The sequence below is a fragment of the Dendrobates tinctorius genome, unplaced genomic scaffold (genome assembly GCF_039654945.1).
Source record: "Dendrobates tinctorius isolate UK_male_01 unplaced genomic scaffold, ASM3965494v1 ptg000142l, whole genome shotgun sequence".
In the NCBI taxonomy this organism is placed as follows: Eukaryota; Metazoa; Chordata; class Amphibia; order Anura; family Dendrobatidae; genus Dendrobates; species Dendrobates tinctorius.
The window spans coordinates 1,180,623-1,208,202 of NW_027361809.1; the positions used below are offsets into that span (position 1 = coordinate 1,180,623).

General features: G+C 49.8%; 1 protein-coding gene across 7 annotated transcripts in view; it reads left to right on the forward strand.

Moving 5' to 3' along the window:
- DENND2B (DENN domain containing 2B) overlaps nucleotides 1-27,580 on the forward strand; it is a 272,711-nt gene that overhangs the window by 223,992 nt on the left and 21,139 nt on the right. For all 7 annotated transcript variants that reach the window (XM_073545194.1, XM_073545193.1, XM_073545195.1 and 4 more), the window contains 2 exons: nucleotides 5,433-5,474; nucleotides 5,849-5,960. In XM_073545194.1, coding sequence (XP_073401295.1) covers nucleotides 5,433-5,474; nucleotides 5,849-5,960 — 154 coding nt within the window. The remainder of the gene's footprint in view (nucleotides 1-5,432; nucleotides 5,475-5,848; nucleotides 5,961-27,580) is intronic.

A 27,580-nucleotide genomic window follows, 5' to 3' on the forward strand; every position in this document is an offset into this window, starting at 1 on the left:
TAGTGCCCCAAAGTAACTGTGCCAAGAAGAGTGCCCCTAAAGTAACTGTGCTCCTCCATAGTGCCCCAAAATAACGATGCACCTAATGTAACTGTGCTCCTCCATAGTGCCCCAAAATAACTGTGCCCCTAAAGTAAAGTAACTGTGCTCCTCCATAGTGCCCCAAAATAACTGTGCCAAGAAGAGTGCCCCTAAAGTTACTGTGCTCCTCCATAGTGCCCCAAAATAACTGTGCTCCTCCATAGTGCCCCAAAATAACTGTGCCAAGAAGAGTGCCTCTACAGTAACTGTGCTCCTCCATAGTGCCCCAAAATAACTGTGCCCCTAAAGTAACTGTGCTCCTCCATAGTGCCCTAAAATAACTGTGCCAAGAAGAGGGCCCCTAAAGTAACTGTGCTCCTCCATAGTGCCCACAAATAACTGTGCCCCTAAAGTAACTGTGCTCCTCCATAGTGCCCCAAAATAACTGTGCCCCTAAAGTAACTGTGCTCCTCCATAGTGCCCTAAAATAACTGTGCCAAGAAGAAGAATGCCCCTAAAGTAACTGTGCTCCTCCATAGTGCCCCAAAATAACTGTGCCCCTAAAGTAACTGTGCTCCTCCATAGTGCCCTAAAGTAACTGTGCTCCTCCATAGTGCCCCAAAGTAACTGTGCCAAGAAGAGTGCCCCTAAAGTAACTGTGCTCCTCCATAGTGCCCCAAAATAACGATGCCCCTATTGTAACTGTGCTCCTCCATAGTGCCCCAAAATAACTGTGCCCCTAAAGTAACTGTGCTCCTCCATAGTGCCCCAAAATAACTGTGCCAAGAAGAGTGCCCCTAAAGTAACTGTGCTCCTCCATAGTGCCCCAAAATAACTGTGCCCCTAAAGTAACTGTGCTCCTCCATAGTGCCCTAAAATAACTGTGCCAAGAAGAGGGCCCCTAAAGTAACTGTGCTCCTCCATAGTGCCCCCAAATAACTGTGCCCCTAAAGTAACTGTGCTCCTCCATAGTGCCCCAAAATAACTGTGCCCCTAAAGTAACTGTGCTCCTCCATAGTGCCCTAAAATAACTGTGAAAAAAGAATGCCCCTAAAGTAACTGTGCTCCTCCATAGTGCCCCAAAATAACTGTGCCCCTAAAGTAACTGTGCTCCTCCATAGTGCCCTAAAGTAACTGTGCTCCTCCATAGTGCCCTAAAGTAACTGTGCTCCTCCATAGTGCCCCAAAATAACTGTGCCCCTAAAGTAACTGTGCTCCTCCATAGTGCCCTAAAGTAACTGTGCTCCTCCATAGTGCCCTAAAGTAACTGTGCTCCTCCATAGTGCCCTAAAGTAACTGTGCTCCTCCATAGTGCCCTAAAGTAACTGTCCTCCTCCATAGTGCCCCAAAGTAACTGTGCCAAGAAGAGTGCCCCTAAAGTAACTGTGCTCCTCCATAGTGCCCCAAAATAACGATGCCCCTATTGTAACTGTGCTCCTCCATAGTGCCCCAAAATAACTGTGCCCCTAAAGTAACTGTGCTCCTCCATAGTGCCCCAAAATAACTGTGCCAAGAAGAGTGCCCCTAAAGTAACTGTGCTCCTCCATAGTGCCCCAAAATAACTGTGTGAAGAAGAAGAGTGCCCCTAAAGTTACTGTGCTCCTCCATAGTGCCCCAAAATAACTGTGTGAAGAGTGCCCCTAAAGTAACTGTGCTCCTCCATAGTGCCCCAAAATAACTGTGCCAAGAAGAGTACCCCTAAAGTAACTGTGCTCCTCCATAGTGCCCCAAAATAACTGTGCCAAGAAGAGTGCCCCTAAAGTAACTGTGCTCCTCCATATTGCCCCAAAATAACTGTGCCAAGAAGAAGAGTGGAGGAGCACAGTAACTTTAGGGGCACTCTTCTTCTTGGCACAGTTATTTTGGGGCACTATGGAGGAGCACAGTTACTTTAGGGGCACTCTTCTTGGCACAGTTATTTTGGGACACTATGGAGGAGCACAGTTACTTTAGGGGCACTCTTCTTCGCACAGTTATTTTGGGGCACTATGGAGGAGCACAGTAACTTTAGGGGCATAGTGCCCCAAAATAACTGTGCCAAGAAGAGTGCCCCTAAAGTAACTGTGCTCCTCCATAGTGTCCCAAAATAACTGTGCCCCTAAAGTAACTGTGCTCCTCCATAGTGTCCCAAAATAACTGTGCCAAGAAGAGTGCCCCTAAAGTAACTGTGCTCCTCCATAGTGCCCCAAAATAACTGTGCCAAGAAGAAGAGTGCCCCTAAAGTTACTGTGCTCCTCCATAGTGCCCCAAAATAACTGTGCGAAGAGTGCCCCTAAAGTAACTGTGCTCCTCCATAGTGCCCCAAAATAACTGTGCCAAGAAGAAGAGTGCCTCTACAGTAACTGTGCTCCTCCATAGTGCCCCAAAATAACTGTGCTCCATAGTGCCCTAAAATAACTGTGCCAAGAAGAGGGCCCCTAAAGTAACTGTGCTCCTCCATAGTGCCCCAAAATAACTGTGCCCCTAAAGTAACTGTGCTCCTCCATAGTGCCCCAAAATAACTGTGCCCCTAAAGTAACTGTGCTCCTCCATAGTGCCCCAAAATAACTGTGCCCCTAAAGTAACTGTGCTCTTCCATAGTGCCCTAAAATAACTCTGCCAAGAAGAGTGCCCCTAAAGTAACTGTGCTCCTCCATAGTGCCCCAAAATACCTGTGCCCCTAAAGTAACTGTGCTCCTCCATAGTGTCCCAAAATAACTGTGCCCCTAAAGTAACTGTGCTCCTCCATAGTGTCCCAAAATAACTGTGCCAAGAAGAGTGCCCCTAAAGTAACTGTGCTCCTCCAAAGTGCCCCAAAATAACTGTGCCAAGAAGAGTGCCCCTAAAGTAACTGTGCTCCTCCATAGTGTCCCAAAATAACTGTGCCAAGAAGAGTGCCCCTAAAGTAACTCTGCTCCTCCAAAGTGCCCCAAAATAACTGTGCCAAGAAGAGTGCCCCTAAAGTTACTGTGCTCCTCCATAGTGCCCCAAAATAACTGTGTGAAGAGTGCCCCTAAAGTAACTGTGCTCCTCCATAGTGCCCCAAAATAACTGTGCCAAGAAGAGTGCCCCTAAAGTAACTGTGCTCCTCCATAGTGCCCCAAAATAACTGTGCCAAGAAGAAGAGTGGAGGAGCACAGTAACTTTAGGGGCACTCTTCTTCTTGGCACAGTTATTTTGGGGCACTATGGAGGAGCACAGTTACTTTAGGGGCACTCTTCTTGGCACAGTTATTTTGGGACACTATGGAGGAGCACAGTTACTTTAGGGGCACTCTTCTTCGCACAGTTATTTTGGGGCACTATGGAGGAGCACAGTAAATTTAGGGGCATAGTGCCCCAAAATAACTGTGCGAAGAAGAGTGCCCCTAAAGTAACTGTGCTCCTCCATAGTGTCCCAAAATAACTGTGCCAAGAAGAGTGCCCCTAAAGTAACTGTGCTCCTCCAAAGTGCCCCAAAATAACTGTGCCAAGAAGAGTGCCCCTAAAGTTACTGTGCTCCTCCATAGTGCCCCAAAATAACTGTGTGAAGAGTGCCCCTAAAGTAACTGTGCTCCTCCATAGTGCCCCAAAATAACTGTGCCAAGAAGAGTGCCCCTAAAGTAACTGTGCTCCTCCATAGTGCCCCAAAATAACTGTGCCAAGAAGAAGAGTGGAGGAGCACAGTAACTTTAGGGGCACTCTTCTTCTTGGCACAGTTATTTTGGGGCACTATGGAGGAGCACAGTTACTTTAGGGGCACTCTTCTTGGCACAGTTATTTTGGGACACTATGGAGGAGCACAGTTACTTTAGGGGCATTCTTCTTCGCACAGTTATTTTGGGGCACTATGGAGGAGCACAGTAAATTTAGGGGCATAGTGCCCCAAAATAACTGTGCGAAGAAGAGTGCCCCTAAAGTAACTGTGCTCCTCCATAGTGTCCCAAAATAACTGTGCCAAGAAGAGTGCCCCTAAAGTAACTGTGCTCCTCCAAAGTGCCCCAAAATAACTGTGCCAAGAAGAGTGCCCCTAAAGTTACTGTGCTCCTCCATAGTGCCCCAAAATAACTGTGTGAAGAGTGCCCCTAAAGTAACTGTGCTCCTCCATAGTGCCCCAAAATAACTGTGCCAAGAAGAGTGCCCCTAAAGTAACTGTGCTCCTCCATAGTGCCCCAAAATAACTGTGCCAAGAAGAAGAGTGGAGGAGCACAGTAACTTTAGGGGCACTCTTCTTCTTGGCACAGTTATTTTGGGGCACTATGGAGGAGCACAGTTACTTTAGGGGCACTCTTCTTGGCACAGTTATTTTGGGACACTATGGAGGAGCACAGTTACTTTAGGGGCACTCTTCTTCGCACAGTTATTTTGGGGCACTATGGAGGAGCACAGTAAATTTAGGGGCATAGTGCCCCAAAATAACTGTGCGAAGAAGAGTGCCCCTAAAGTAACTGTGCTCCTCCATAGTGCCCCAAAATAACTGTGCCAAGAAGAGTGCCCCTAAAGTAACTGTGCTCCTCCATAGTGCCCCAAAATAACTGTGCCAAGAAGAAGAGTGCCCCTAAAGTTACTGTGCTCCTCCATAGTGCCCCAAAATAACTGTGCGAAGAGTGCCCCTAAAGTAACTGTGCTCTTCCATAGTGCCCCAAAATAACTGTGCTCCTCCATAGTGCCCCAAAATAACTGTGCCCCTAAAGTAACTGTGCTCCTCCATAGTGCCCTAAAATAACTGTGCCAAGAAGGAGTGCCCCTAAAGTAACTGTGCTCCTCCATAGTGCCCCAAAATAACTGTGCCCCTAAAGTAACTGTGCTCCTCCATAGTGCCCCAAAATAACTGTGCCCCTAAAGTAACTGTGCTCCTCCATTGTGCCCCAAAATAACTGTGCCTCTAAAGTAACTGTGCTCCTCCATAGTGCCCTAAAATAACTGACAACTACAGTGCCACAACCATATTCGTGCTCCCCCACAGTGCCACCATAATGCCTGCACCACTGAGGAGATGTTCCCATGGCGCACAGACTCTCGGGTTACCACATTTTGCAGTACCAGCATTGTCCAAGAAATTTTCGGAAATCTTTTATATGTGCTGCCAAAAACATCCATGTAGTAAACTGCTCATCAGGAGCTGCCCCCTGTAGCGTCTGTGCTCCCTGCAGTATGTGTCCCCTGTAGCGTCTGTGTCCTCGTACTAGTGGTGCCCCCTGCAGTATGTGTCCCTTAAAATGTGTGTGACCTCGTAGTGGTGCCCCCTGTAGTATGTGTCCCCTATGATGTCTGTGCTTCCCGTAGCATCAGTGCCCCCTGAAGTTTCTATCCCTTGTAGCGTCGGTGCCCCCCATAGTAATCCTGCTTCCCCATCCCGTCAGTCTGGTGATTGTTGGGGTCTCGGCTCAGTGGCTGCTGTACTGAGATTTGTCACCTGTGCTCACCTGTCGTGACTTCCCCCTCTCTCCACAGGCGCTGATGGTGGATCTCGGCTCTGATCGATTTATAAGACAGGTGAGATTATACAGCTGCTCTTAAAGGGTTAATAGTCTGTGATCTGAGACTCATCCATTAGTTACCATACAGATCTGTGCGAGTTTGACCAACGGGAAGCTGCTGTGGTGCTGGCACCGTGCCGCCATGTGGTGTGACTGCAGGGGGCGCAGTTGTCCAATAATTGTTGATGGTGGTTTCTATAACGTTCGCTGTAGAGAAAAGTTTCTGAACCAGTCTTGTAACCTTTCCTCCATACTTTGGCAGATGTTCAGTACAATGTGTCTTCTGGGGCCCCTGCCCGTGGAGCCCTGGATGGGATCTTTTGCGGTGGCTGCCATTATTGGGGGCTTCATACGTGGGAGTGATTCCCGCTGTATGATCTGTACTTACAGATGGATGATGAGGATGCCTTGTTACCCCGGAAGCTGCAGGCGGCTCTGGAGCAGGCGCTGGAGAGGAAGGGCGAGCTGATCGGTCAGGACTCGGACAGTGACACGGATGAAGGTGAGAGCAGCCGCAACAGACGGGGTCCTTCAATCTCAGGCACATAAAGCCTGGTGCCCCACACACGTCCATATGTGCCTATGTGCACACGTCCCTATTAGAATCCATGGTGCTGTTCACATGTCCGCGTTTTACCAGCAGCATGGATGAAAAGGGGCAATACAAGTCTAAGGGTCCGTGTAAAACTCGTACAGCGCACGGATGTCATCCCTGTGTCATGTGTATCATCCATGTGCTGTACGTATTTATCATTGCAAAGTGTAGGAGAAGCTTTGGAACTGATTTTTTTTTAAGCCATACTGGAAAAAATGGATGACACAAACCTCTGATCGAATACACCGAGGGCACACTGATCTAAAACGCAGATTCAACACACCGAGGGCACACTGATCCAAACCTCTGATCCAACACACCGACGGCACACTGATCCAAACCTCTGATCCAACACACCGAGGGCACACTGATCCAAACCTCTGATCCAACACACCGAGGGCACACTGATCCAAACCTCTGATCCAATACACAGATTCAACACACCGAGGGCACACGGATCTAAAACGCAGATTCAACACACCGAGGGCACACTGATCCAAACCTCTGATCCAACACACCGAGGGCACACTGATCCAAACCTCTGATCCAACACACCGAGGGCACACTGATCCAAACCTCTGATCCAACACACCGAGGGCACACTGATCCAAACCTCTGATCCAACACACCGACGGCACACTGAACCAAAACGCAGATTCAACACACCGAGGGCACACGGATCCAAAACGCAGATTCAACACACCGAGGGCACACTGATCCAATACGCAGATTCAACACACCGAGGGCACACTGATCCAAACCTCTGATCCAACACACCGACGGCACACTGATCCAAACCTCTGATTCAACACACCGACGGCACACTGAACCAAAACACAGATTCAACACACCGAGGGCACACTGATCCAAAACGCAGATCCAACACACCGAGGGCACACTGATCCAAAATGCAGATTCAACACACCGAGGGCACACTGATCCAAAATGCAGATTCAACACACCGAGGGCACACTGATCCAAAACACAGATCCAACACACCGACGGCACACTGATCCAAACCTCTGATCCAACACACCGAGGGTACACTGATCCAAAACGCAGATTCAACACACCGAGGGCACACTGATCCAAGACGCAGATTCAAGACACCGACGGCACACTGATCCAAAATGCTGACGGCACACTGATCCAAACCTCTGATCCAACACACCGACAGCACACTGATCCAAACCTCTGATTCAACACACCGAGGGCACCAAAATGCAGATTCAACACACCGAGGGCACACTGATCCAAAATGCAGATTCAACACACCGAGGGTACAGTGATCCAAAATGCAGATTCAACACACCAACGGCACACTGGTCCAAAATGCTGACGGCACACTGATCCAAACCTCTGATCCAACACACCGACGGCACACGGATCCAAAACGCAGATTCAACACACCGAGGGCACACTGATCCAAAACGCTGACGGCACACTGATCCAAAATGCGGATTCAACACACCGAGGGCACACCGATCCAAACCTCTGATCCAACACACCGATGGAACACGGATCCAAAACGCAGATTCAACACATCAAGGGCACACTGATACAAAACGCAGATTCAACACACCGACGGTACAGTGATCCAAAATGCAGATCCGGCACACTGATCCAAACCTCTGATCCAACACACCGAGGGTACACTGATCCAAAACGCAGATTCAACACACCGAGGGCACACTGATCCAAAACGCATATCCAACACACCGACAGCACAATGATCCAAGACGCAGATTCAAGACACCGACGGCACACTGATCCAAAATGCTGATGGCACACTGATCCAAACCTCTGATCCAACACACCGACAGCACACTGATCCAAACCTCTGATTCAACACACCGATGGCACACTGATCCAAAACGCAGATTCAGCACACCGAGGGTACACTGATCCAAAACGCAGATTCAACACACCAACGGCACACTGATCCAAAATGCGGATTCAACACACCGAGGGCACACCGATCCAAACCTCTGATCCAACACACCGATGGAACACGGATCCAAAACGCAGATTCAACACATCAAGGGCACACTGATCCAAAACGCAGATTCAACACACCGACGGTACAGTGATCCAAAATGCAGATCCGGCACACTGATCCAAACCTCTGATCCAACACACCGACGGCACACGGATCCAAAACGCAGATCCAACACACCGACGGCACTCTGATCCAACACACCGATGGCACACTGATCCAAAACGCACATTCAACACACCGACAGCACACTGATCCAAAACGCTGACGGCACACTGATTCAAACCTCTGATCCAACACACCGACGGCACACTGATCCAAAACGCAGATTCAACACACCAACGGCACACCGATCCAAACATCTGATCCAACACACCGACGGCACACTGATCCAAAACACAGATTCAACACACCAACAGCACACTGATCCAAAACGCTGACGGCACACTGATCCAAAATGCGGATTCAACACACCGAGGGCACACCGATCCAAACCTCTGATCCAACACACCGATGGAACACTGATCCAAAACGCAGATTCAACACACCGAGGGCACACTGATCCAATACGCAGATTCAACACACTGAGGGCACACGGATCTAAAACGCAGATTCAACACACTGAGGGCACACGGATCTAAAACGCGGATTCAACACACCGAGGGCACACTGATCCAATACGCAGATTCAACACACCGAGGGTACACGGATGCAAAAGGCAGATTCAACACACCGAGGGCACACGGATCTAAAACGCAGATTCAACACACCGAGGGCACACTGATCCAATACGCAGATTCAACACACTGAGGGCACACGGATCTAAAACGCAGATTCAACACACTGAGGGCACACGGATCTAAAACGCAGATTCAACACACCGAGGGCACACCGATCCAAACCTCTGATCCAACACACCGATGGAACACGGATCCAAAACGCAGATTCAACACACCGAGGGCACACTGATCCAATACGCAGATTCAACACACTGAGGGCACACGGATCTAAAACGCAGATTCAACACACTGAGGGCACACGGATCTAAAACGCAGATTCAACACACCGAGGGCACACAGATCTAAAACGCAGATTCAACACACTGAGGGCACACTGATCCAATGCGCAGATTCAACACACCGACGGCACACTGATCCAATACGCAGATTCAACACACTGAGGGCACACTGATCCAAAACACAGATCCAACACACCGATGGCACACTGATCCAAAATGCAGATTCAACACACCGAGGGTACACTGATCCAAAATGCAGATTCAACACACCGAGGGTACAGTGATCCAAAATGCAGATTCAACACACCAACGGCACACTGGTCCAAAATGCTGACGGCACACTGATCCAAACCTCTGATCCAACACACCGACGGCACACGGATCCAAAACGCAGATTCAACACACCGAGGGCACACTGATCCAAAACGCTGACGGCACACTGATCCAAAATGCGGATTCAACACACCGAGGGCACACCGATCCAAACCTCTGATCCAACACACCGATGGAACACGGATCCAAAACGCAGATTCAACACATCGAGGGCACACTGATACAAAACGCAGATTCAACACACCGACGGTACAGTGATCCAAAATGCAGATCCGGCACACTGATCCAAACCTCTGATCCAACACACCGAGGGTACACTGATCCAAAACGCAGATTCAACACACCGAGGGCACACTGATCCAAAACGCATATCCAACACACCGACAGCACAATGATCCAAGACGCAGATTCAAGACACCGACGGCACACTGATCCAAAATGCTGATGGCACACTGATCCAAACCTCTGATCCAACACACCGACAGCACACTGATCCAAACCTCTGATTCAACACACCGATGGCACACTGATCCAAAACGCAGATTCAGCACACCGAGGGTACACTGATCCAAAACGCAGATTCAACACACCAACGGCACACTGATCCAAAATGCGGATTCAACACACCGAGGGCACACCGATCCAAACCTCTGATCCAACACACCGATGGAACACGGATCCAAAACGCAGATTCAACACATCAAGGGCACACTGATCCAAAACGCAGATTCAACACACCGATGGTACAGTGATCCAAAATGCAGATCCGGCACACTGATCCAAACCTCTGATCCAACACACCGACGGCACACGGATCCAAAACGCAGATCCAACACACCGACGGCACTCTGATCCAACACACCGATGGCACACTGATCCAAAACGCACATTCAACACACCGACAGCACACTGATCCAAAACGCTGACGGCACACTGATTCAAACCTCTGATCCAACACACCGACGGCACACTGATCCAAAACGCAGATTCAACACACCAACGGCACACCGATCCAAACATCTGATCCAACACACCGACGGCACACTGATCCAAAACACAGATTCAACACACCAACAGCACACTGATCCAAAACGCTGACGGCACACTGATCCAAAATGCGGATTCAACACACCGAGGGCACACCGATCCAAACCTCTGATCCAACACACCGATGGAACACTGATCCAAAACGCAGATTCAACACACCGAGGGCACACTGATCCAATACGCAGATTCAACACACTGAGGGCACACGGATCTAAAACGCAGATTCAACACACTGAGGGCACACGGATCTAAAACGCGGATTCAACACACCGAGGGCACACTGATCCAATACGCAGATTCAACACACCGAGGGTACACGGATGCAAAAGGCAGATTCAACACACCGAGGGCACACGGATCTAAAACGCAGATTCAACACACCGAGGGCACACTGATCCAATACGCAGATTCAACACACTGAGGGCACACGGATCTAAAACGCAGATTCAACACACTGAGGGCACACGGATCTAAAACGCAGATTCAACACACCGAGGGCACACCGATCCAAACCTCTGATCCAACACACCGATGGAACACGGATCCAAAACGCAGATTCAACACACCGAGGGCACACTGATCCAATACGCAGATTCAACACACTAAGGGCACACGGATCTAAAACGCAGATTCAACACACTGAGGGCACACGGATCTAAAACGCAGATTCAACACACCGAGGGCACACAGATCTAAAACGCAGATTCAACACACTGAGGGCACACTGATCCAATGCGCAGATTCAACACACCGACGGCACACTGATCCAATACGCAGATTCAACACACTGAGGGCACACTGATCCAAAACACAGATCCAACACACCGATGGCACACTGATCCAAAATGCAGATTCAACACACCGAGGGTACACTGATCCAAAATGCAGATTCAACACACCGAGGGTACACTGATCCAAAACGCAGATTCAACACACCGAGGGTACACTGATCCAAAACGCAGATTCAACACACCAACGGCACACTGGTCCAAAACGCTGACGGCACACTGATCCAAAATGCGGATTCAACACACCGAGGGCACACCGATCCAAACCTCTGATCCAACACACCGATGGAACACGGATCCAAAACGCAGATTCAACACACCGACGGTACAGTGATCCAAAATGCAGATCCGGCACACTGATCCAAACCTCTGATCCAACACACCGAGGGTACACTGATCCAAAACGCAGATTCAACACACCGAGGGCACACTGATACAAAACGCATATCCAACACACCGACAGCACACTGATCCAAGACGCAGATTCAAGACACCGACGGCACACTGATCCAAAATGCTGATGGCACACTGATCCAAACCTCTGATTCAACACACCGAGGGCACACTGATCCAAACCTCTGATTCAACACACCGAGGGTACACTGATCCAAAATGCAGATTCAACACACCGAGGGCACACTGATCCAAAACGCAGATACAACACACCGATGGCACACTGATCCAAAACGCAGATTCAGCACACCGAGGGTACACTGATCCAAAACGCAGATTCAACACACCAACGGCACACTGGTCCAAAATGCTGACGGCACACTGATCCAAACCTCTGATCCAACACACCGACGGCACACTGATCCAAAACGGAGATTCAACACACCAACGGCACACTGATCCAAAACGCTGACGGCACACTGATCCAAAATGCGGATTCAACACACCGAGGGCACACCGATCCAAACCTCTGATCCAACACACCGACGGCACACGGATCCAAAACGCAGATCCAACACACCGACAGCACACTGATCCAAACCTCTGATCCAACACACCGATGGCACACTGATCCAAAACGCACATTCAACACACCGACAGCACACTGATCCAAAACGCTGACGACACACTGATCCAAACCTCTGATCCAACACACCGACAGCACACTGATCCAAAACGCAGATTCAACACACCAACGGCACACCGATCCAAACATCTGATCCAAAACACCGACGGCACACTGATCCAAAACACAGATTCAACACACCAACGGCACACTGATCCAAAACGCTGACGGCACACTGATCCAAAATGCGGATTCAACACACCGAGGGCACACCGATCCAAACCTCTGATCCAACACACCGATGGAACACGGATCCAAAACGCAGATTCAACACACTGAGGGCACACGGATCTAAAACGCAGATTCAACACACTGAGGGCACACGGATCTAAAACGCAGATTCAACACATTGAGGGCACACGGATCTAAAAGGCAGATTCAACACACCGAGGGCACACGGATCTAAAAGGCAGATTCAACACACCGAGGGCACACGGATCTAAAACGCAGATTCAACACACCGACGGCACACTGATCCAATACGCAGATTCAACACACTGAGGGCACACTGATCCAATACGCAGATTCAACACACTGAGGGCACACGGATCTAAAACGCAGATTCAACACACTGAGGGTACACGGATGCAAAAGGCAGATTCAGCACACCGAGGGCACACGGATCTAAAACGCAGATTCAACACACCGAGGGCACACTGATCCAATACGCAGATTCAACACACTGAGGGCACACGGATCTAAAACGCAGATTCAACACACTGAGGGCACACGGATCTAAAACGCAGATTCAACACATTGAGGGCACACGGATCTAAAACGCAGATTCAACACACCGAGGGCACACGGATCTAAAACGCAGATTCAACACACCGACGGCACACTGATCCAATACGCAGATTCAACACAATGAGGGCACACTGATCCAATACGCAGATTCAACACACTGAGGGCACACTGATCCAATACGCAGATTCAACACACTGAGGGCACACGGATCTAAAACGCAGATTCAACACACTGAGGGCACACAAATCTAAAACGCAGATTCAACACACCGAGGGCACACGGATCTAAAACGCAGATTCAACACACCGAGGGCACACAGATCCAAAACGCAGATTCAACACACCGACGGCACACTGATCCAAAACGCAGATTCAACACACCAACGGCACACCGATCCAAACATCTGATCCAACACACCGACGGCACACTGATCCAAAACACAGATTCAACACACCAACGGCACACTGATCCAAAACGCTGACGGCACACTGATCCAAAACGCAGATTCAACACACCGAGGGCACACGGATCTAAAACGCAGATTCAACACACTGAGGGCACACGGATCTAAAACGCAGATTCAACACACCGAGGGCACACTGATCCAATACGCAGATTCAACACACCGAGGGTACACGGATGCAAAAGGCAGATTCAACACACCGAGGGCACACTGATCCAATACGCAGATTCAACACACTGAGGGCACACTGATCCAATACGCAGATTCAACACACTGAGGGCACACTGATCCAATACGCAGATTCAACACACTGAGGGCACACGGATCTAAAACGCAGATTCAACACACTGAGGGCACACGGATCTAAAACGCAGATTCAACACACCGAGGGCACACGGATCTAAAACGCAGATTCAACACACTGAGGGCACACGGATCTAAAACGCAGATTCAACACACCGAGGGCACACAGATCCAAAACTAAAGAAACCCACCCTCGACCCATCCTGCACAAACAACTACAGACAGTCTCCAATCTCCCCTTCATCTCTAAACTCTTGGAGCGCCTGATATACTCACGCCTTACCCGTTACCTCTCCACTCACTCCCTCCTAGACCCTTCACAGTCCGGTTTCCGCCCCCTACATTCGACAGAAACTACACTCATCAAAGTGACCAATGACCTTCTGACAGCAAAACGTAATGGTGACCACTCTCTGCTCATTCTTCTCGACCTTTCTGCAGCTTTCGACACTGTTGACCATCCTCTCCTACTCTCTAGGCTCCAGTCACTAGGCATTAAGGACACTACTCTTTCCTGGTTCTCCTCCTATCTTTCCGACCGCTCCTTCAGTGTTCTGTTTTCTGGCTCCACTTCATCTCCTCTTCCTCTCACTGTTGGGGTACATCAGGGCTCAGTCCTTGGCCCCCTTCTCTTCTCTCTCTATACGGCCCCAATTGGACAGACCATCAGCAGATTTGGCTTTCAGTACCATCTTTATGCTGATGACACACAACTGTACACATCATCCCCTGACCTTACCTCCGCTGTACTACAGAACGCCACTGACTGTCTGTCTGCAGTCTCCAACATCATGTCTGCTCTCTATCTGAAACTCAACCTCTCCAAAACTGAACTTCTTCTGCTCCCACCATCTACTAACCTCCCTAAATCTGACATTTCCCTCTCTGTGGGTGGCACCATAATAACACCCCGACAGCAGGCACGCTGTCTGGGTGTTATGTTCGACTCCGATCTCTCCTTCACCTCCCATATACAATCTCTTGCCCGCTCATGCCGCTTACACCTAAAGAACATCTCTAGAATCCGCCCTTTTCTCACCATGGAAACAACAAAAACTCTCGCTGTCGCCCTGATCCACTCCCGCCTGGACTACTGTAATGCTCTATTAATTGGCCTCCCTCTCACTCGACTCTCCCCTCTCCAGTCTTTCCTTAATGCAGCAGCCAGGGTTGTCCATCTGGCTAATCGTTACTCAGACGCGTCCGCTCTTCGCCAGTCGTTACACTGGCTGCCAATTCATTACAGGGTACAATTCAAAGTACTTGTTCTCACCCACAAAGCTCTCCACAGTGCGGCACCCCCTTACATCTCCTCCCTCATTTCTGTCTATCGGCCTAACCGACCGCTGCGCTGTGCAAATGACTTTCGACTAACCTCTGCCCTAATCCGTACCTCCCGACTCCAAGACTTCTCCCGTGCTGCGCCAATCCTCTGGAATGCTCTACCCCAAGATATTGGGATCATCCACAATTTGCATAGTTTTAGGCGCTCGCTCAAAACGCATTTGTTCAGAGCGGCCTATCACATTCAGTAATCAAAGTCATGTTATGTTTGTGTGTGTGTAGCCCATTCACTATCTCCATCTAACCCCCACCCCCTGAAGATGGCTGGACCGTCATTGTAAATACATCATTGTAAATACAAACCTATGCTTTGTATCTCCCCCACCTCATTGTAGATTGTAAGCTCCACAAGCAGGGTCGTCTTATTTCGCTTTAATTATTGTATTGTTAACGTTGTTACTTATGACTGTTGTGTTTGAAACTGTTCAACTGTAAAGCGCTGCGGAATATGTTGGCGCTATATAAATAAAGATTATTATTATTATTATTATTATTATTATTAAAACGCAGATTCAACACACTGAGGGCACACTGATCCAATGCACAGATTCAACACACTGAGGGCACACGGATCCAATACGCAGATTCAACACACCGACGGCACACTGATCCAAAACGCAGATTCAATACACTGAGGGCACACTGATCCAATGCGCAGATTCAACACACCGACGGCACACTGATCCAATACGCAGATTCAACACACTGAGGGCACACGGATCCAATACGCAGATTCAACACACCGACGGCACACTGATCCAAAACGCAGATTCAACAAACTGAGGGCACACGGATCCAATACGCAGATTCAACACACCGAGGGCACACTGATCCAATGCGCAGATTCAACACACCGACGGCACACTGATCCAATACGCAGATTCAACACACTGAGGGCACACGGATCTAAAACGCAGATTCAACACACCGAGGGCAAACGGATCCAAAACGCAGATTCAACACACCGAGGGCACACTGATCCAATATGCAGATTCAACACACCGAGGGCACACTGATTCAACACACCGAGGGCACACTGATCCAAAACGCAGATCCAACACACCGAGGGCACACTGATCCAAAACGCAGATTCAACACACCGAGGGCACACTGATTCAACACACCGAGGGCACACTGATCCAAAACGCAGATCCAACACACCGAGGGCACACTGATCCAAAACGCAGATTCAACACACCGAGGGCACACTGATTCAACACACCGAGGGCACACTGATCCAAAACGCAGATCCAACACACCGAGGGCACACTGATCCAAAATGCAGATTCAACACACCGAGGGCACACTGATCCAAAACGCAGATCCAACACACCGAGGGCACACTGATCCAAAATGCAGATTCAAAACACCGAGGGCACACTGATCCAAAATGCAGATTCAACACACCGAGGGCACACTGATTCAACACACCGAGGGCACACTGATCCAAACCTCTGATTCAACACACCGACGGCACACTGATCCAAAACGCAGATTCAACACACCGAGGGCACACTGATTCAACACACCGAGGGGACACTGATCCAAAACGCAGATCCAACACACCGAGGGCACACTGATCCAAAATGCAGATTCAACACACCGAGGGCACACTGATCCAAAATGCAGATTCAACACACCGAGGGAACACTGATCCAAACCTCTGATCCAACACACCGACGGAACACTGATCCAAACCTCTGATCCAACACACCGAGGGTACACTGATCCAAAACGCAGATTCAACACACCGAGGGCACACTGATCCAAAACGCAGATTCAAGACACCGACGGCACACTGATCCAAAATGCTGACGGCACACTGATCCAAACCTCTGATCCAACACACCGAGGGCACCAAAATGCAGATTCAACACACCGAGGGCACACTGATCCAAACCTCTGATTCAACACACCGAGGGCACCAAAATGCAGATTCAACACACCGAGGGCACACTGATCCAATACGCAGATTCAACACACCGAGGGTACACGGATGCAAAACGCAGATTCAACACACCGAGGGCACACTGATCCAATACGCAGATTCAACACACTGAGGGCACACTGATCCAATACGCAGATTCAACACACTGAGGGCACACGGATCCAATACGCAGATTCAACACACTGAGGGCACACGGATCTAAAACGCAGATTCAACACACCGAGGGCACACGGATCTAAAACGCAGATTCAACACACCGAGGGCACACGGATCTAAAACGCAGATTCAACACACTGAGGGCACACGGATCTAAAACGCAGATTCAACACACCGAGGGCACACAGATCCAAAACGCAGATTCAACACACTGAGGGCACACTGATCCAATGCGCAGATTCAACACACCAACGGCACACTGATCCAATACGCAGATTCAACACACTGAGGGCACACGGATCCAATACGCAGATTCAACACACCGACGGCACACTGATCCAAAACGCAGATTCAACACACTGAGGGCACACGGATCCAATGCGCAGATTCAACACACCGACGGCACACTGATCCAATACGCAGATTCAACACACTGAGGGCACACGGATCCAATACGCAGATTCAATACACCGACGGCACACTGATCCAAAACGCAGATTCAACACACTGAGGGCACACGGATCCAATACGCAGATTCAACACACCGAGGGCACACTGATCCAATGCACAGATTCAACACACCGACGAAACACTGATCCAATACGCAGATTCAACACACTGAGGGCACACGGATCTAAAACGCAGATTCAACACACCGAGGGCACACGGATCCAAAACGCAGATTAAACACACCGAGGGCACACTGATCCAATACGCAGATTCAACACACCGAGGGCACACTGATCCAAACCTCTGATCCAAACCTCTGATCCAACACACCGACGGCACACTGATCCAAACCTCTGATTCAACACACCGAGGGCACCAAAATGCAGATTCAACACACCGAGGGCACACTGATCCAAAACACAGATCCAACACACCGATGGCACACTGATCCAAAATGCAGATTCAACACACCGAGGGTACACTGATCCAAAATGCAGATTCAACACACCGAGGGTACACGGATCCAAAACGCGGATCCAAAACGCAGATTCAACACACCAACGGCACACTGGTCCAAAATGCTGACGGCACACTGATCCAAACCTCTGATCCAACACACCGACGGCACACGGATCCAAAACGCAGATTCAACACACCAACGGCCCACTGATCCAAACCGCAGATTCAACACACCAACGGCACACTGATCCAAAATGCGGATTCAACACACCGAGGGCACACCGATCCAAACCTCTGATCCAACACACCGATGGAACACGGATCCAAAACGTAGATTCAACACATCAAGGGCACACTGATCCAAAACGCAGATTCAACACACAGACGGTACAGTGATCCAAAATGCAGATCTGGCACACTGATCCAAACCTCTGATCCAACACACCGAGGGTACACTGATCCAAAACGCAGATTCAACACACCGAGGGCACACTGATCCAAAACGCATATCCAACACACCGACAGCACACTGATCCAAGACGCAGATTCAAGACAAAGACGGCACACTGATCCAAAATGCTGATGGCACACTGATCCAAACCTCTGATCCAACACACCGACAGCACACTGATCCAAACCTCTGATTCAACACACCGAGGGCACACTGATCCAAAATGCAGATTCAACACACCGAGGGCACACTGATCCAAAACGCAGATCCAACACACCGACAGCACACTGATCCAAGACGCAGATTCAAGACAACGACGGCACACTGATCCAAAATGCTGATGGCACACTGATCCAAACCTCTGATCCAACACACCGACAGCACACTGATCCAAACCTCTGATTCAACACACCGAGGGCACACTGATTCAACACACCGAGGGCACACTGATCCAAAACGCAGATCCACCACACCGATGGCACACTGATCCAAAACGCAGATTCAGCACACCGAGGGTACACTGATCCAAAACGCAGATTCAACACACCAACGGCACACTGGTCCAAAATGCTGACGGCACACTGATCCAAACCTCTGATCCAACACACCAACGGCACACTGATCCAAAACGCTGACGGCACACTGATCCAAAATGCGGATTCAACACACCGAGGGCACACCGATCCAAACCTCTGATCCAACACACCGATGGAACACGGATCCAAAACGCAGATTCAACACATCAAGGGCACACTGATCCAAAACGCAGATTCAACACACCGACGGTACAGTGATCCAAAATGCAGATCCGGCACACTGATCCAAACCTCTGATCCAACACACCGACGGCACACGGATCCAAAACGCAGATCCAACACACCGACAGCATACTGATCCAAACCTCTGATCCAACACACCAATGGCACACTGATCCAAAACGCACATTCAACACACCGACAGCACACTGATCCAAAACGCTGACGGCACACTGATCCAAACCTCTGATCCAACACACCGACGGCACACTGATCCAAAACGCAGATTCAACACACCAACGGCACACCGATCCAAACATCTGATCCAACACACCGACGGCACACTGATCCAAAATGCGGATTCAACACACCGAGGGCACACCGATCCAAACATCTGATCCAACAAACCAACGGCACACTGATCCAAATCTCTGATCCAACACATCGATGGAACACGGATCCAAAACGCAGATTCAACACACCGAGGGCACACGGATCTAAAACGCAGATTCAACACACCGAGGGCACACTGATCCAATACGCAGATTCAACACACCGAGGGTACACGGATGCAAAAGGCAGATTCAACACACCGAGGGCACACTGATCCAATACGCAGATTCAACACACTGAGGGCACACTGATCCAATACGCAGATTCAACACACTGAGGGCACACTGATCCAATACGCAGATTCAACACACTGAGGGCACACGGATCTAAAACGCAGATTCAACACACTGAGGGCACACGGATGTAAAACGCAGATTCAACACATTGAGGGCACACAGATCTAAAATGCAGATTCAACACACCGAGGGCACACGGATCTAAAACGCAGATTCAACACACCGAGGGCACACGGATCTAAAACGCAGATTCAACACACCGACGGCACACTGATCCAATACGCAGATTTAACACACTGAGGGCACACTGATCCAATACGCAGATTCAACACACCGACGGCACACTGATCCAATACGCAGATTCAACACACTGAGGGCACACGGATCTAAAACGCAGATTCATCACACTGAGGGCACACGGATCTAAAACGCAGATTCAACACACCGAGGGCACACGGATCTAAAACGCAGATTCAACACACCGAGGGCACACGGATCTAAAACGCAGATTCAACACACCGAGGGCACACAGATCCAAAACGCAGATTCAACACACTGAGGGCACACTGATCCAATGCGCAGATTCAACACACCGACGGCACACTGATCCAATACGCAGATTCAACACACTGAGGGCACACGGATCCAATACGCAGATTCAACACACCGACGGCACACTGATCCAAAACGCAGATTCAACACACTGAGGGCACACTGATCCAATGCGCAGATTCAACACACCGACGGCACACTGATCCAATACGCAGATTCAACACACTGAGGGCACACGGATCCAATACGCAGATTCAACACACCGACGGCACACTGATCCAAAACGCAGATTCAACACACTGAGGGCACACGGATCCAATACGCAGATTCAACACACCGAGGGCACACGGATCCAAAACGCAGATTCAACACACTGAGGGCACACTGATCCAAACCTCTGATTCAACACACCGACGGCACACTGATCCAAAACGCAGATTCAACACACCGAGGGCACACTGATTCAACACACCGAGGGCACACTGATCCAAAACGCAGATCCAACACACCGAGGGCACACTGATCCAAAATGCAGATTCAACACACCGAGGGCACACTGATCCAAAATGCAGATTCAACACACCGAGGGCACACTGATCCAAAACGCAGATCCAACACACCGACGGCACACTGATCCAAACCTCTGATCCAACACACCGAGGGTACACTGATCCAAAACGCAGATTCAACACACCGAGGGCACACTGATCCAAGACGCAGATTCAAGACACCGACGGCACACTGATCCAAAATGCTGACGGCACACTGATCCAAACCTCTGATCCAACACACCGACAGCACACTGATCCAAACCTCTGATTCAACACACCGAGGGCACCAAAATGCAGATTCAACACACCGAGGGCACACTGATCCAAAACACAGATCCAACACACCGATGGCACACTGATCCAAAATGCAGATTCAACACACCGAGGGTACACTGATCCAAAATGCAGATTCAACACACCAACGGCACACTGGTCCAAAATGCTGAGGGCACACTGATCCAAACCTCTGATCCAACACACCGACAGCACACGGATCCAAAACGCAGATCCAACACACCGACAGCACACTGATCCAAACCTCTGATCCAACACACCGATGGCACACTGATCCAAAACGCACATTCAACACACTGACAGCACACTGATCCAAAACGCTGACGGCACACTGATCCAAACCTCTGATCCAACACACCGACGGCACACTGATCCAAAACGCAGATTCAACACACCAACGGCACACCGATCCAAACATCTGATCCAACACACCGACGGCACACTGATCCAAAACACAGATTCAACACACCAACGGCACACTGATCCAAAACGCTGACGGCACACTGATCCAAAATGCGGATTCAACACACCGAGGGCACACCGATCCAAATCTCTGATCCAACACATCGATGGAACACGGATCCAAAACGCAGATTCAACACACCGAGGGCACACGGATCTAAAACGCAGATTCAACACACTGAGGGCACACTGATCTAAAACGCAGATTCAACACACCGAGGGCACACTGATCCAATACGCTGATTCAACACACCGAGGGTACACGGATGCAAAAGGCAGATTCAACACACCGAGGGCACACTGATCCAATACGCAGATTCAACACACTGAGGGCACACTGATCCAATACGCAGATTCAACACACTGAGGGCACACTGATCCAATACGCAGATTCAACACACTGAGGGCACACGGATCTAAAACGCAGATTCAACACACTGAGGGCACACGGATCTAAAACGCAGATTCAACACATTGAGGGCACACGGATCTAAAACGCAGATTCAACACACCGAGGGCACACGGATCTAAAACGCAGATTCAACACACCGAGGGCACACGGATCTAAAACGCAGATTCAACACACCGACGGCACACTGATCCAATACGCAGATTCAACACACCGACGGCACACTGATCCAATACGCAGATTCAACACACTGAGGGCACACTGATCCAATACGCAGATTCAACACACTGAGGGCACACGGATCTAAAACGCAGATTCATCACACCGAGGGCACACGGATCTAAAACGCAGATTCAACACACCGAGGGCACACGGATCTAAAACGCAGATTCAACACACCGAGGGCACACGGATCTAAAACGCAGATTCAACACACCGAGGGCACACAGATCCAAAACGCAGATTCAACACACTGAGGGCACACTGATCCAATGCGCAGATTCAACACACCGACGGCACACTGATCCAAAACGCAGATACAACACACTGAGGGCACACGGATCCAATACGCAGATTCAACACACCGACGGCACACTGATCCAAAACGCAGATTCAACACACTGAGGGCACACGGATCCAAAACGCAGATTCAACACACTGAGGGCACACTGATCCAAAACGCAGATTCAACACACTGAGGGCACACGGATCCAAAACGCAGATTCAACACACTGAGGGCACACTGATCCAATACGCAGATTCAACACACCGAGGGCACACGGATCCAATACGCAGATTCAACACACCGAGGGCACACGGATCCAAAACGCAGATTCAACACACCGAGGGCACACTGATCCAATACGCAGATTCAACACACCGAGGGCACACTGATCCAAACCTCTGATCCAACACACCGACGGCACACTGATCCAAACCTCTGATTCAACACACCGACGGCACACTGATCCAAAACGCAGATTCAACACACCGAGGGCACACTGATTCAACACAACGAGGGCACACTGATCCAAAACGCAGATCCAACACACCGAGGGCACACTGATCCAAAATGCAGATTCAACACACCGAGGGCACACTGATCCAAAATGCAGATTCAACACACCGAGGGCACACTGATCCAAAACACAGATCCAACACACCGACGGCACACTGATCCAAACCTCTGATCCAACACACCGAGGGTACACTGATCCAAAACGCAGATTCAACACACCGAGGGCACAATGATCCAAGACGCAGATTCAAGACACCGACGGCACACTGATCCAAAATGCTGACGGCACACTGATCCAAACCTCTGATCCAACACACCGACAGCACACTGATCCAAAACGCAGATTCAACACACCAACGGCACACTGATCCAAAATGCAGATTCAACACACCGAGGGCACACTGATCCAAAACACAGATCCAACACACCGATGGCACACTGATCCAAAATGCAGATTCAACACACCGAGGGTACACTGATCCAAAACGCAGATTCAACACACCAACGGCACACTGGTCCAAAACGCTGACGGCACACTGATCTAAAATGCGGATTCAACACACCGAGGGGCACACCGATCCAAACCTCTGATCCAACACACCGATGGAACACTGATCCAAAACGCAGATTCAAAACATCAAGGGCACACTGATCCAAAACGCAGATTCAACACACCGACGGTACAGTGATCCAAAATGCAGATCCGGCACACTGATCCAAACCTCTGATCCAACACACCGACGGCACACGGATCCAAAACGCGGATCCAAAACGCAGATCCAACACACCGACAGCACACTGATCCAAACCTCTGATCCAACACACCGATGGCACACTGATCCAAAACGCACATTCAACACACTGACAGCACACTGATCCAAAACGCTGACGGCACACTGATCCAAACCTCTGATCCAACACACCGACGGCACACTGATCCAAAACGCAGATTCAACACACCAACGGCACACCGATCCAAACATCTGATCCAACACACCGACGGCACACTGATCCAAAACACAGATTCAACACACCAACGGCACACTGATCCAAAACGCTGACGGCACACTGATCCAAAATGCGGATTCAACACACCGAGGGCACACCGATCCAAATCTCTGATCCAACACATCGATGGAACACGGATCCAAAACGCAGATTCAACACACCGAGGGCACACGGATCTAAAACGCAGATTCAACACACTGAGGGCACACGGATCTAAAACGCAGATTCAACACACTGAGGGCACACGGATCTAAAACGCAGATTCAACACATTGAGGGCACACGGATCTAAAACGCAGATTCAACACACCGAGGGCACACGGATCTAAAACGCAGATTCAACACACCGAGGGGACACGGATCTAAAACGCAGATTCAACACACCGACGGCACACTGATCCAATACGCAGATTCAACACACCGACGGCACACTGATCCAATACGCAGATTCAACACACTGAGGGCACACTGATCCAATACGCAGATTCAACACACTGAGGGCACACGGATCTAAAACGCAGATTCATCACACTGAGGGCACACGGATCTAAAACGCAGATTCAACACACTGAGGGCACACGGATCCAAAACGCAGATTCAACACACTGAGGGCACACTGATCCAATACGCAGATTCAACACACCGAGGGCACACGGATCCAATACGCAGATTCAACACACCGAGGGCACACGGATCCAAAACGCAGATTCAACACACCGAGGGCACACTGATCCAATACGCAGATTCAACACACCGAGGGCACACTGATCCAAACCTCTGATCCAACACACCGACGGCACACTGATCCAAACCTCTGATTCAACACACCGACGGCACACTGATCCAAAACGCAGATTCAACACACCGAGGGCACACTGATTCAACACAACGAGGGCACACTGATCCAAAACGCAGATCCAACACACCGAGGGCACACTGATCCAAAATGCAGATTCAACACACCGAGGGCACACTGATCCAAAATGCAGATTCAACACACCGAGGGCACACTGATCCAAAACACAGATCCAACACACCGACGGCACACTGATCCAAACCTCTGATCCAACACACCAAGGGTACACTGATCCAAAACGCAGATTCAACACACCGAGGGCACACTGATCCAAGACGCAGATTCAAGACACCGACGGCACACTGATCCAAAATGCTGACGGCACACTGATCCAAACCTCGGATCCAACACACCGACAGCACACTGATCCAAAACGCAGATTCAACACACCAACGGCACACTGATCCAAAATGCAGATTCAACACACCGAGGGCACACTGATCCAAAACGCAGATCCAACACACCGATGGCACACTGATCCAAAATGCAGATTCAACACACCGAGGGTACACTGATCCAAAATGCAGATTCAACACACCGAGGGTACACTGATCCAAAACGCAGATTCAACACACCAACGGCACACTGGTCCAAAATGCTGACGGCACACTGATCCAAACCTCTGATCCAACACACCGACGGCACACGGATCCAAAACGCAGATTCAACACACCAACGGCACACTGATCCAAAACGCTGACGGCACACTGATCTAAAATGCGGATTCAACACACCGAGGGCACACCGATCCAAACCTCTGATCCAACACACCGATGGAACACTGATCCAAAACGCAGATTCAACACACCGACGGTACAGTGATCCAAAATGCAGATCCGGCACACTGATCCAAACCTCTGATCCAACACACCGACGGCACACGGATCCAAAACGCGGATCCAAAACGCAGATCCAACACACCGACAGCACACTGATCCAAACCTCTGATCCAACACACCGATGGCACACTGATCCAAAACGCACATTCAACACACTGACAGCACACTGATCCAAACATCTGATCCAACACACAGACGGCACACTGATCCAAAACGCAGATTCAACACACCAACGGCACACTGATCCAAAACACTGACGGCACACTGATCCAAAATGCGGATTCAACACACCGAGGGCACACCGATCCAAACCTCTGATCCAACACACCGATGGAACACGGATCCAAAACGCAGATTCAACACACCGAGGGCACACTGATCCAATACGCAGATTCAACACACTGAGGGCACACGGATCTAAAACGCAGATTCAACACACTGAGGGCACACGGATCTAAAACGCAGATTCAACACACCGAGGGCACACTGATCCAATACGCAGATTCAACACACCGAGGGTACACGGATGCAAAAGGCAGATTCAACACACCGAGGGCACACGGATCTAAAACGCAGATTCAACACACCGAGGGCACACTGATCCAATACGCAGATTCAACACATTGAGGGCACACGGATCTAAAACGCAGATTCAACACATTGAGGGCACACGGATCTAAAACGCAGATTCAACACACCGAGGACACACGGATCTAAAACGCAGATTCAACACACCGAGGGCACACGGATCTAAAACGCAGATTCAACACACCGATGGCACACTGATCCAATACGCGGATTCAACACACTGAGGGCACACTGATCCAATACGCAGATTCAACACACCGACGGCACACTGATCCAATATGCAGATTCAACACACTGAGGGCACACTGATCCAATACGCAGATTCAACACACCGACGGCACACTGATCCAATACGCAGATTCAACACAATGAGGGCACACGGATCTAAAACGCAGATTCAACACACTGAGGGCACACGGATCTAAAACGCAGATTCAACACACCGAGGGCACACGGATCTAAAACGCAGATTCAACACACCGAGGGCACACAGATCCAAAACGCAGATTCAACAAACTGAGGGCACACTGATCCAATGCGCAGATTCAACACACCGACGGCACACTGATCCAATACGCAGATTCAACACACTGAGGGCACACGGATCCAATACGCAGATTCAACACACCGAGGGCACACGGATCTAAAAAGCAGATTCAACACACTGAGGGCACACGGATCCAAAACGCAGATTCAACACACTGAGGGCACACTGATCCAATACGCAGATTCAACACACTGAGGACACACGGATCCAATACGCAGATTCAACACACCGAGGGCACACGGATCTAAAAAGCAGATTCAACAAACTGAGGGCACACTGATCCAATGCGCAGATTCAACACACCGACGGCACACTGATCCAATACGCAGATTCAACACACTGAGGACACACGGATCCAATACGCAGATTCAACACACCGAGGGCACACGGATCTAAAAAGCAGATTCAACACACTGAGGGCACACGGATCCAAAACGCA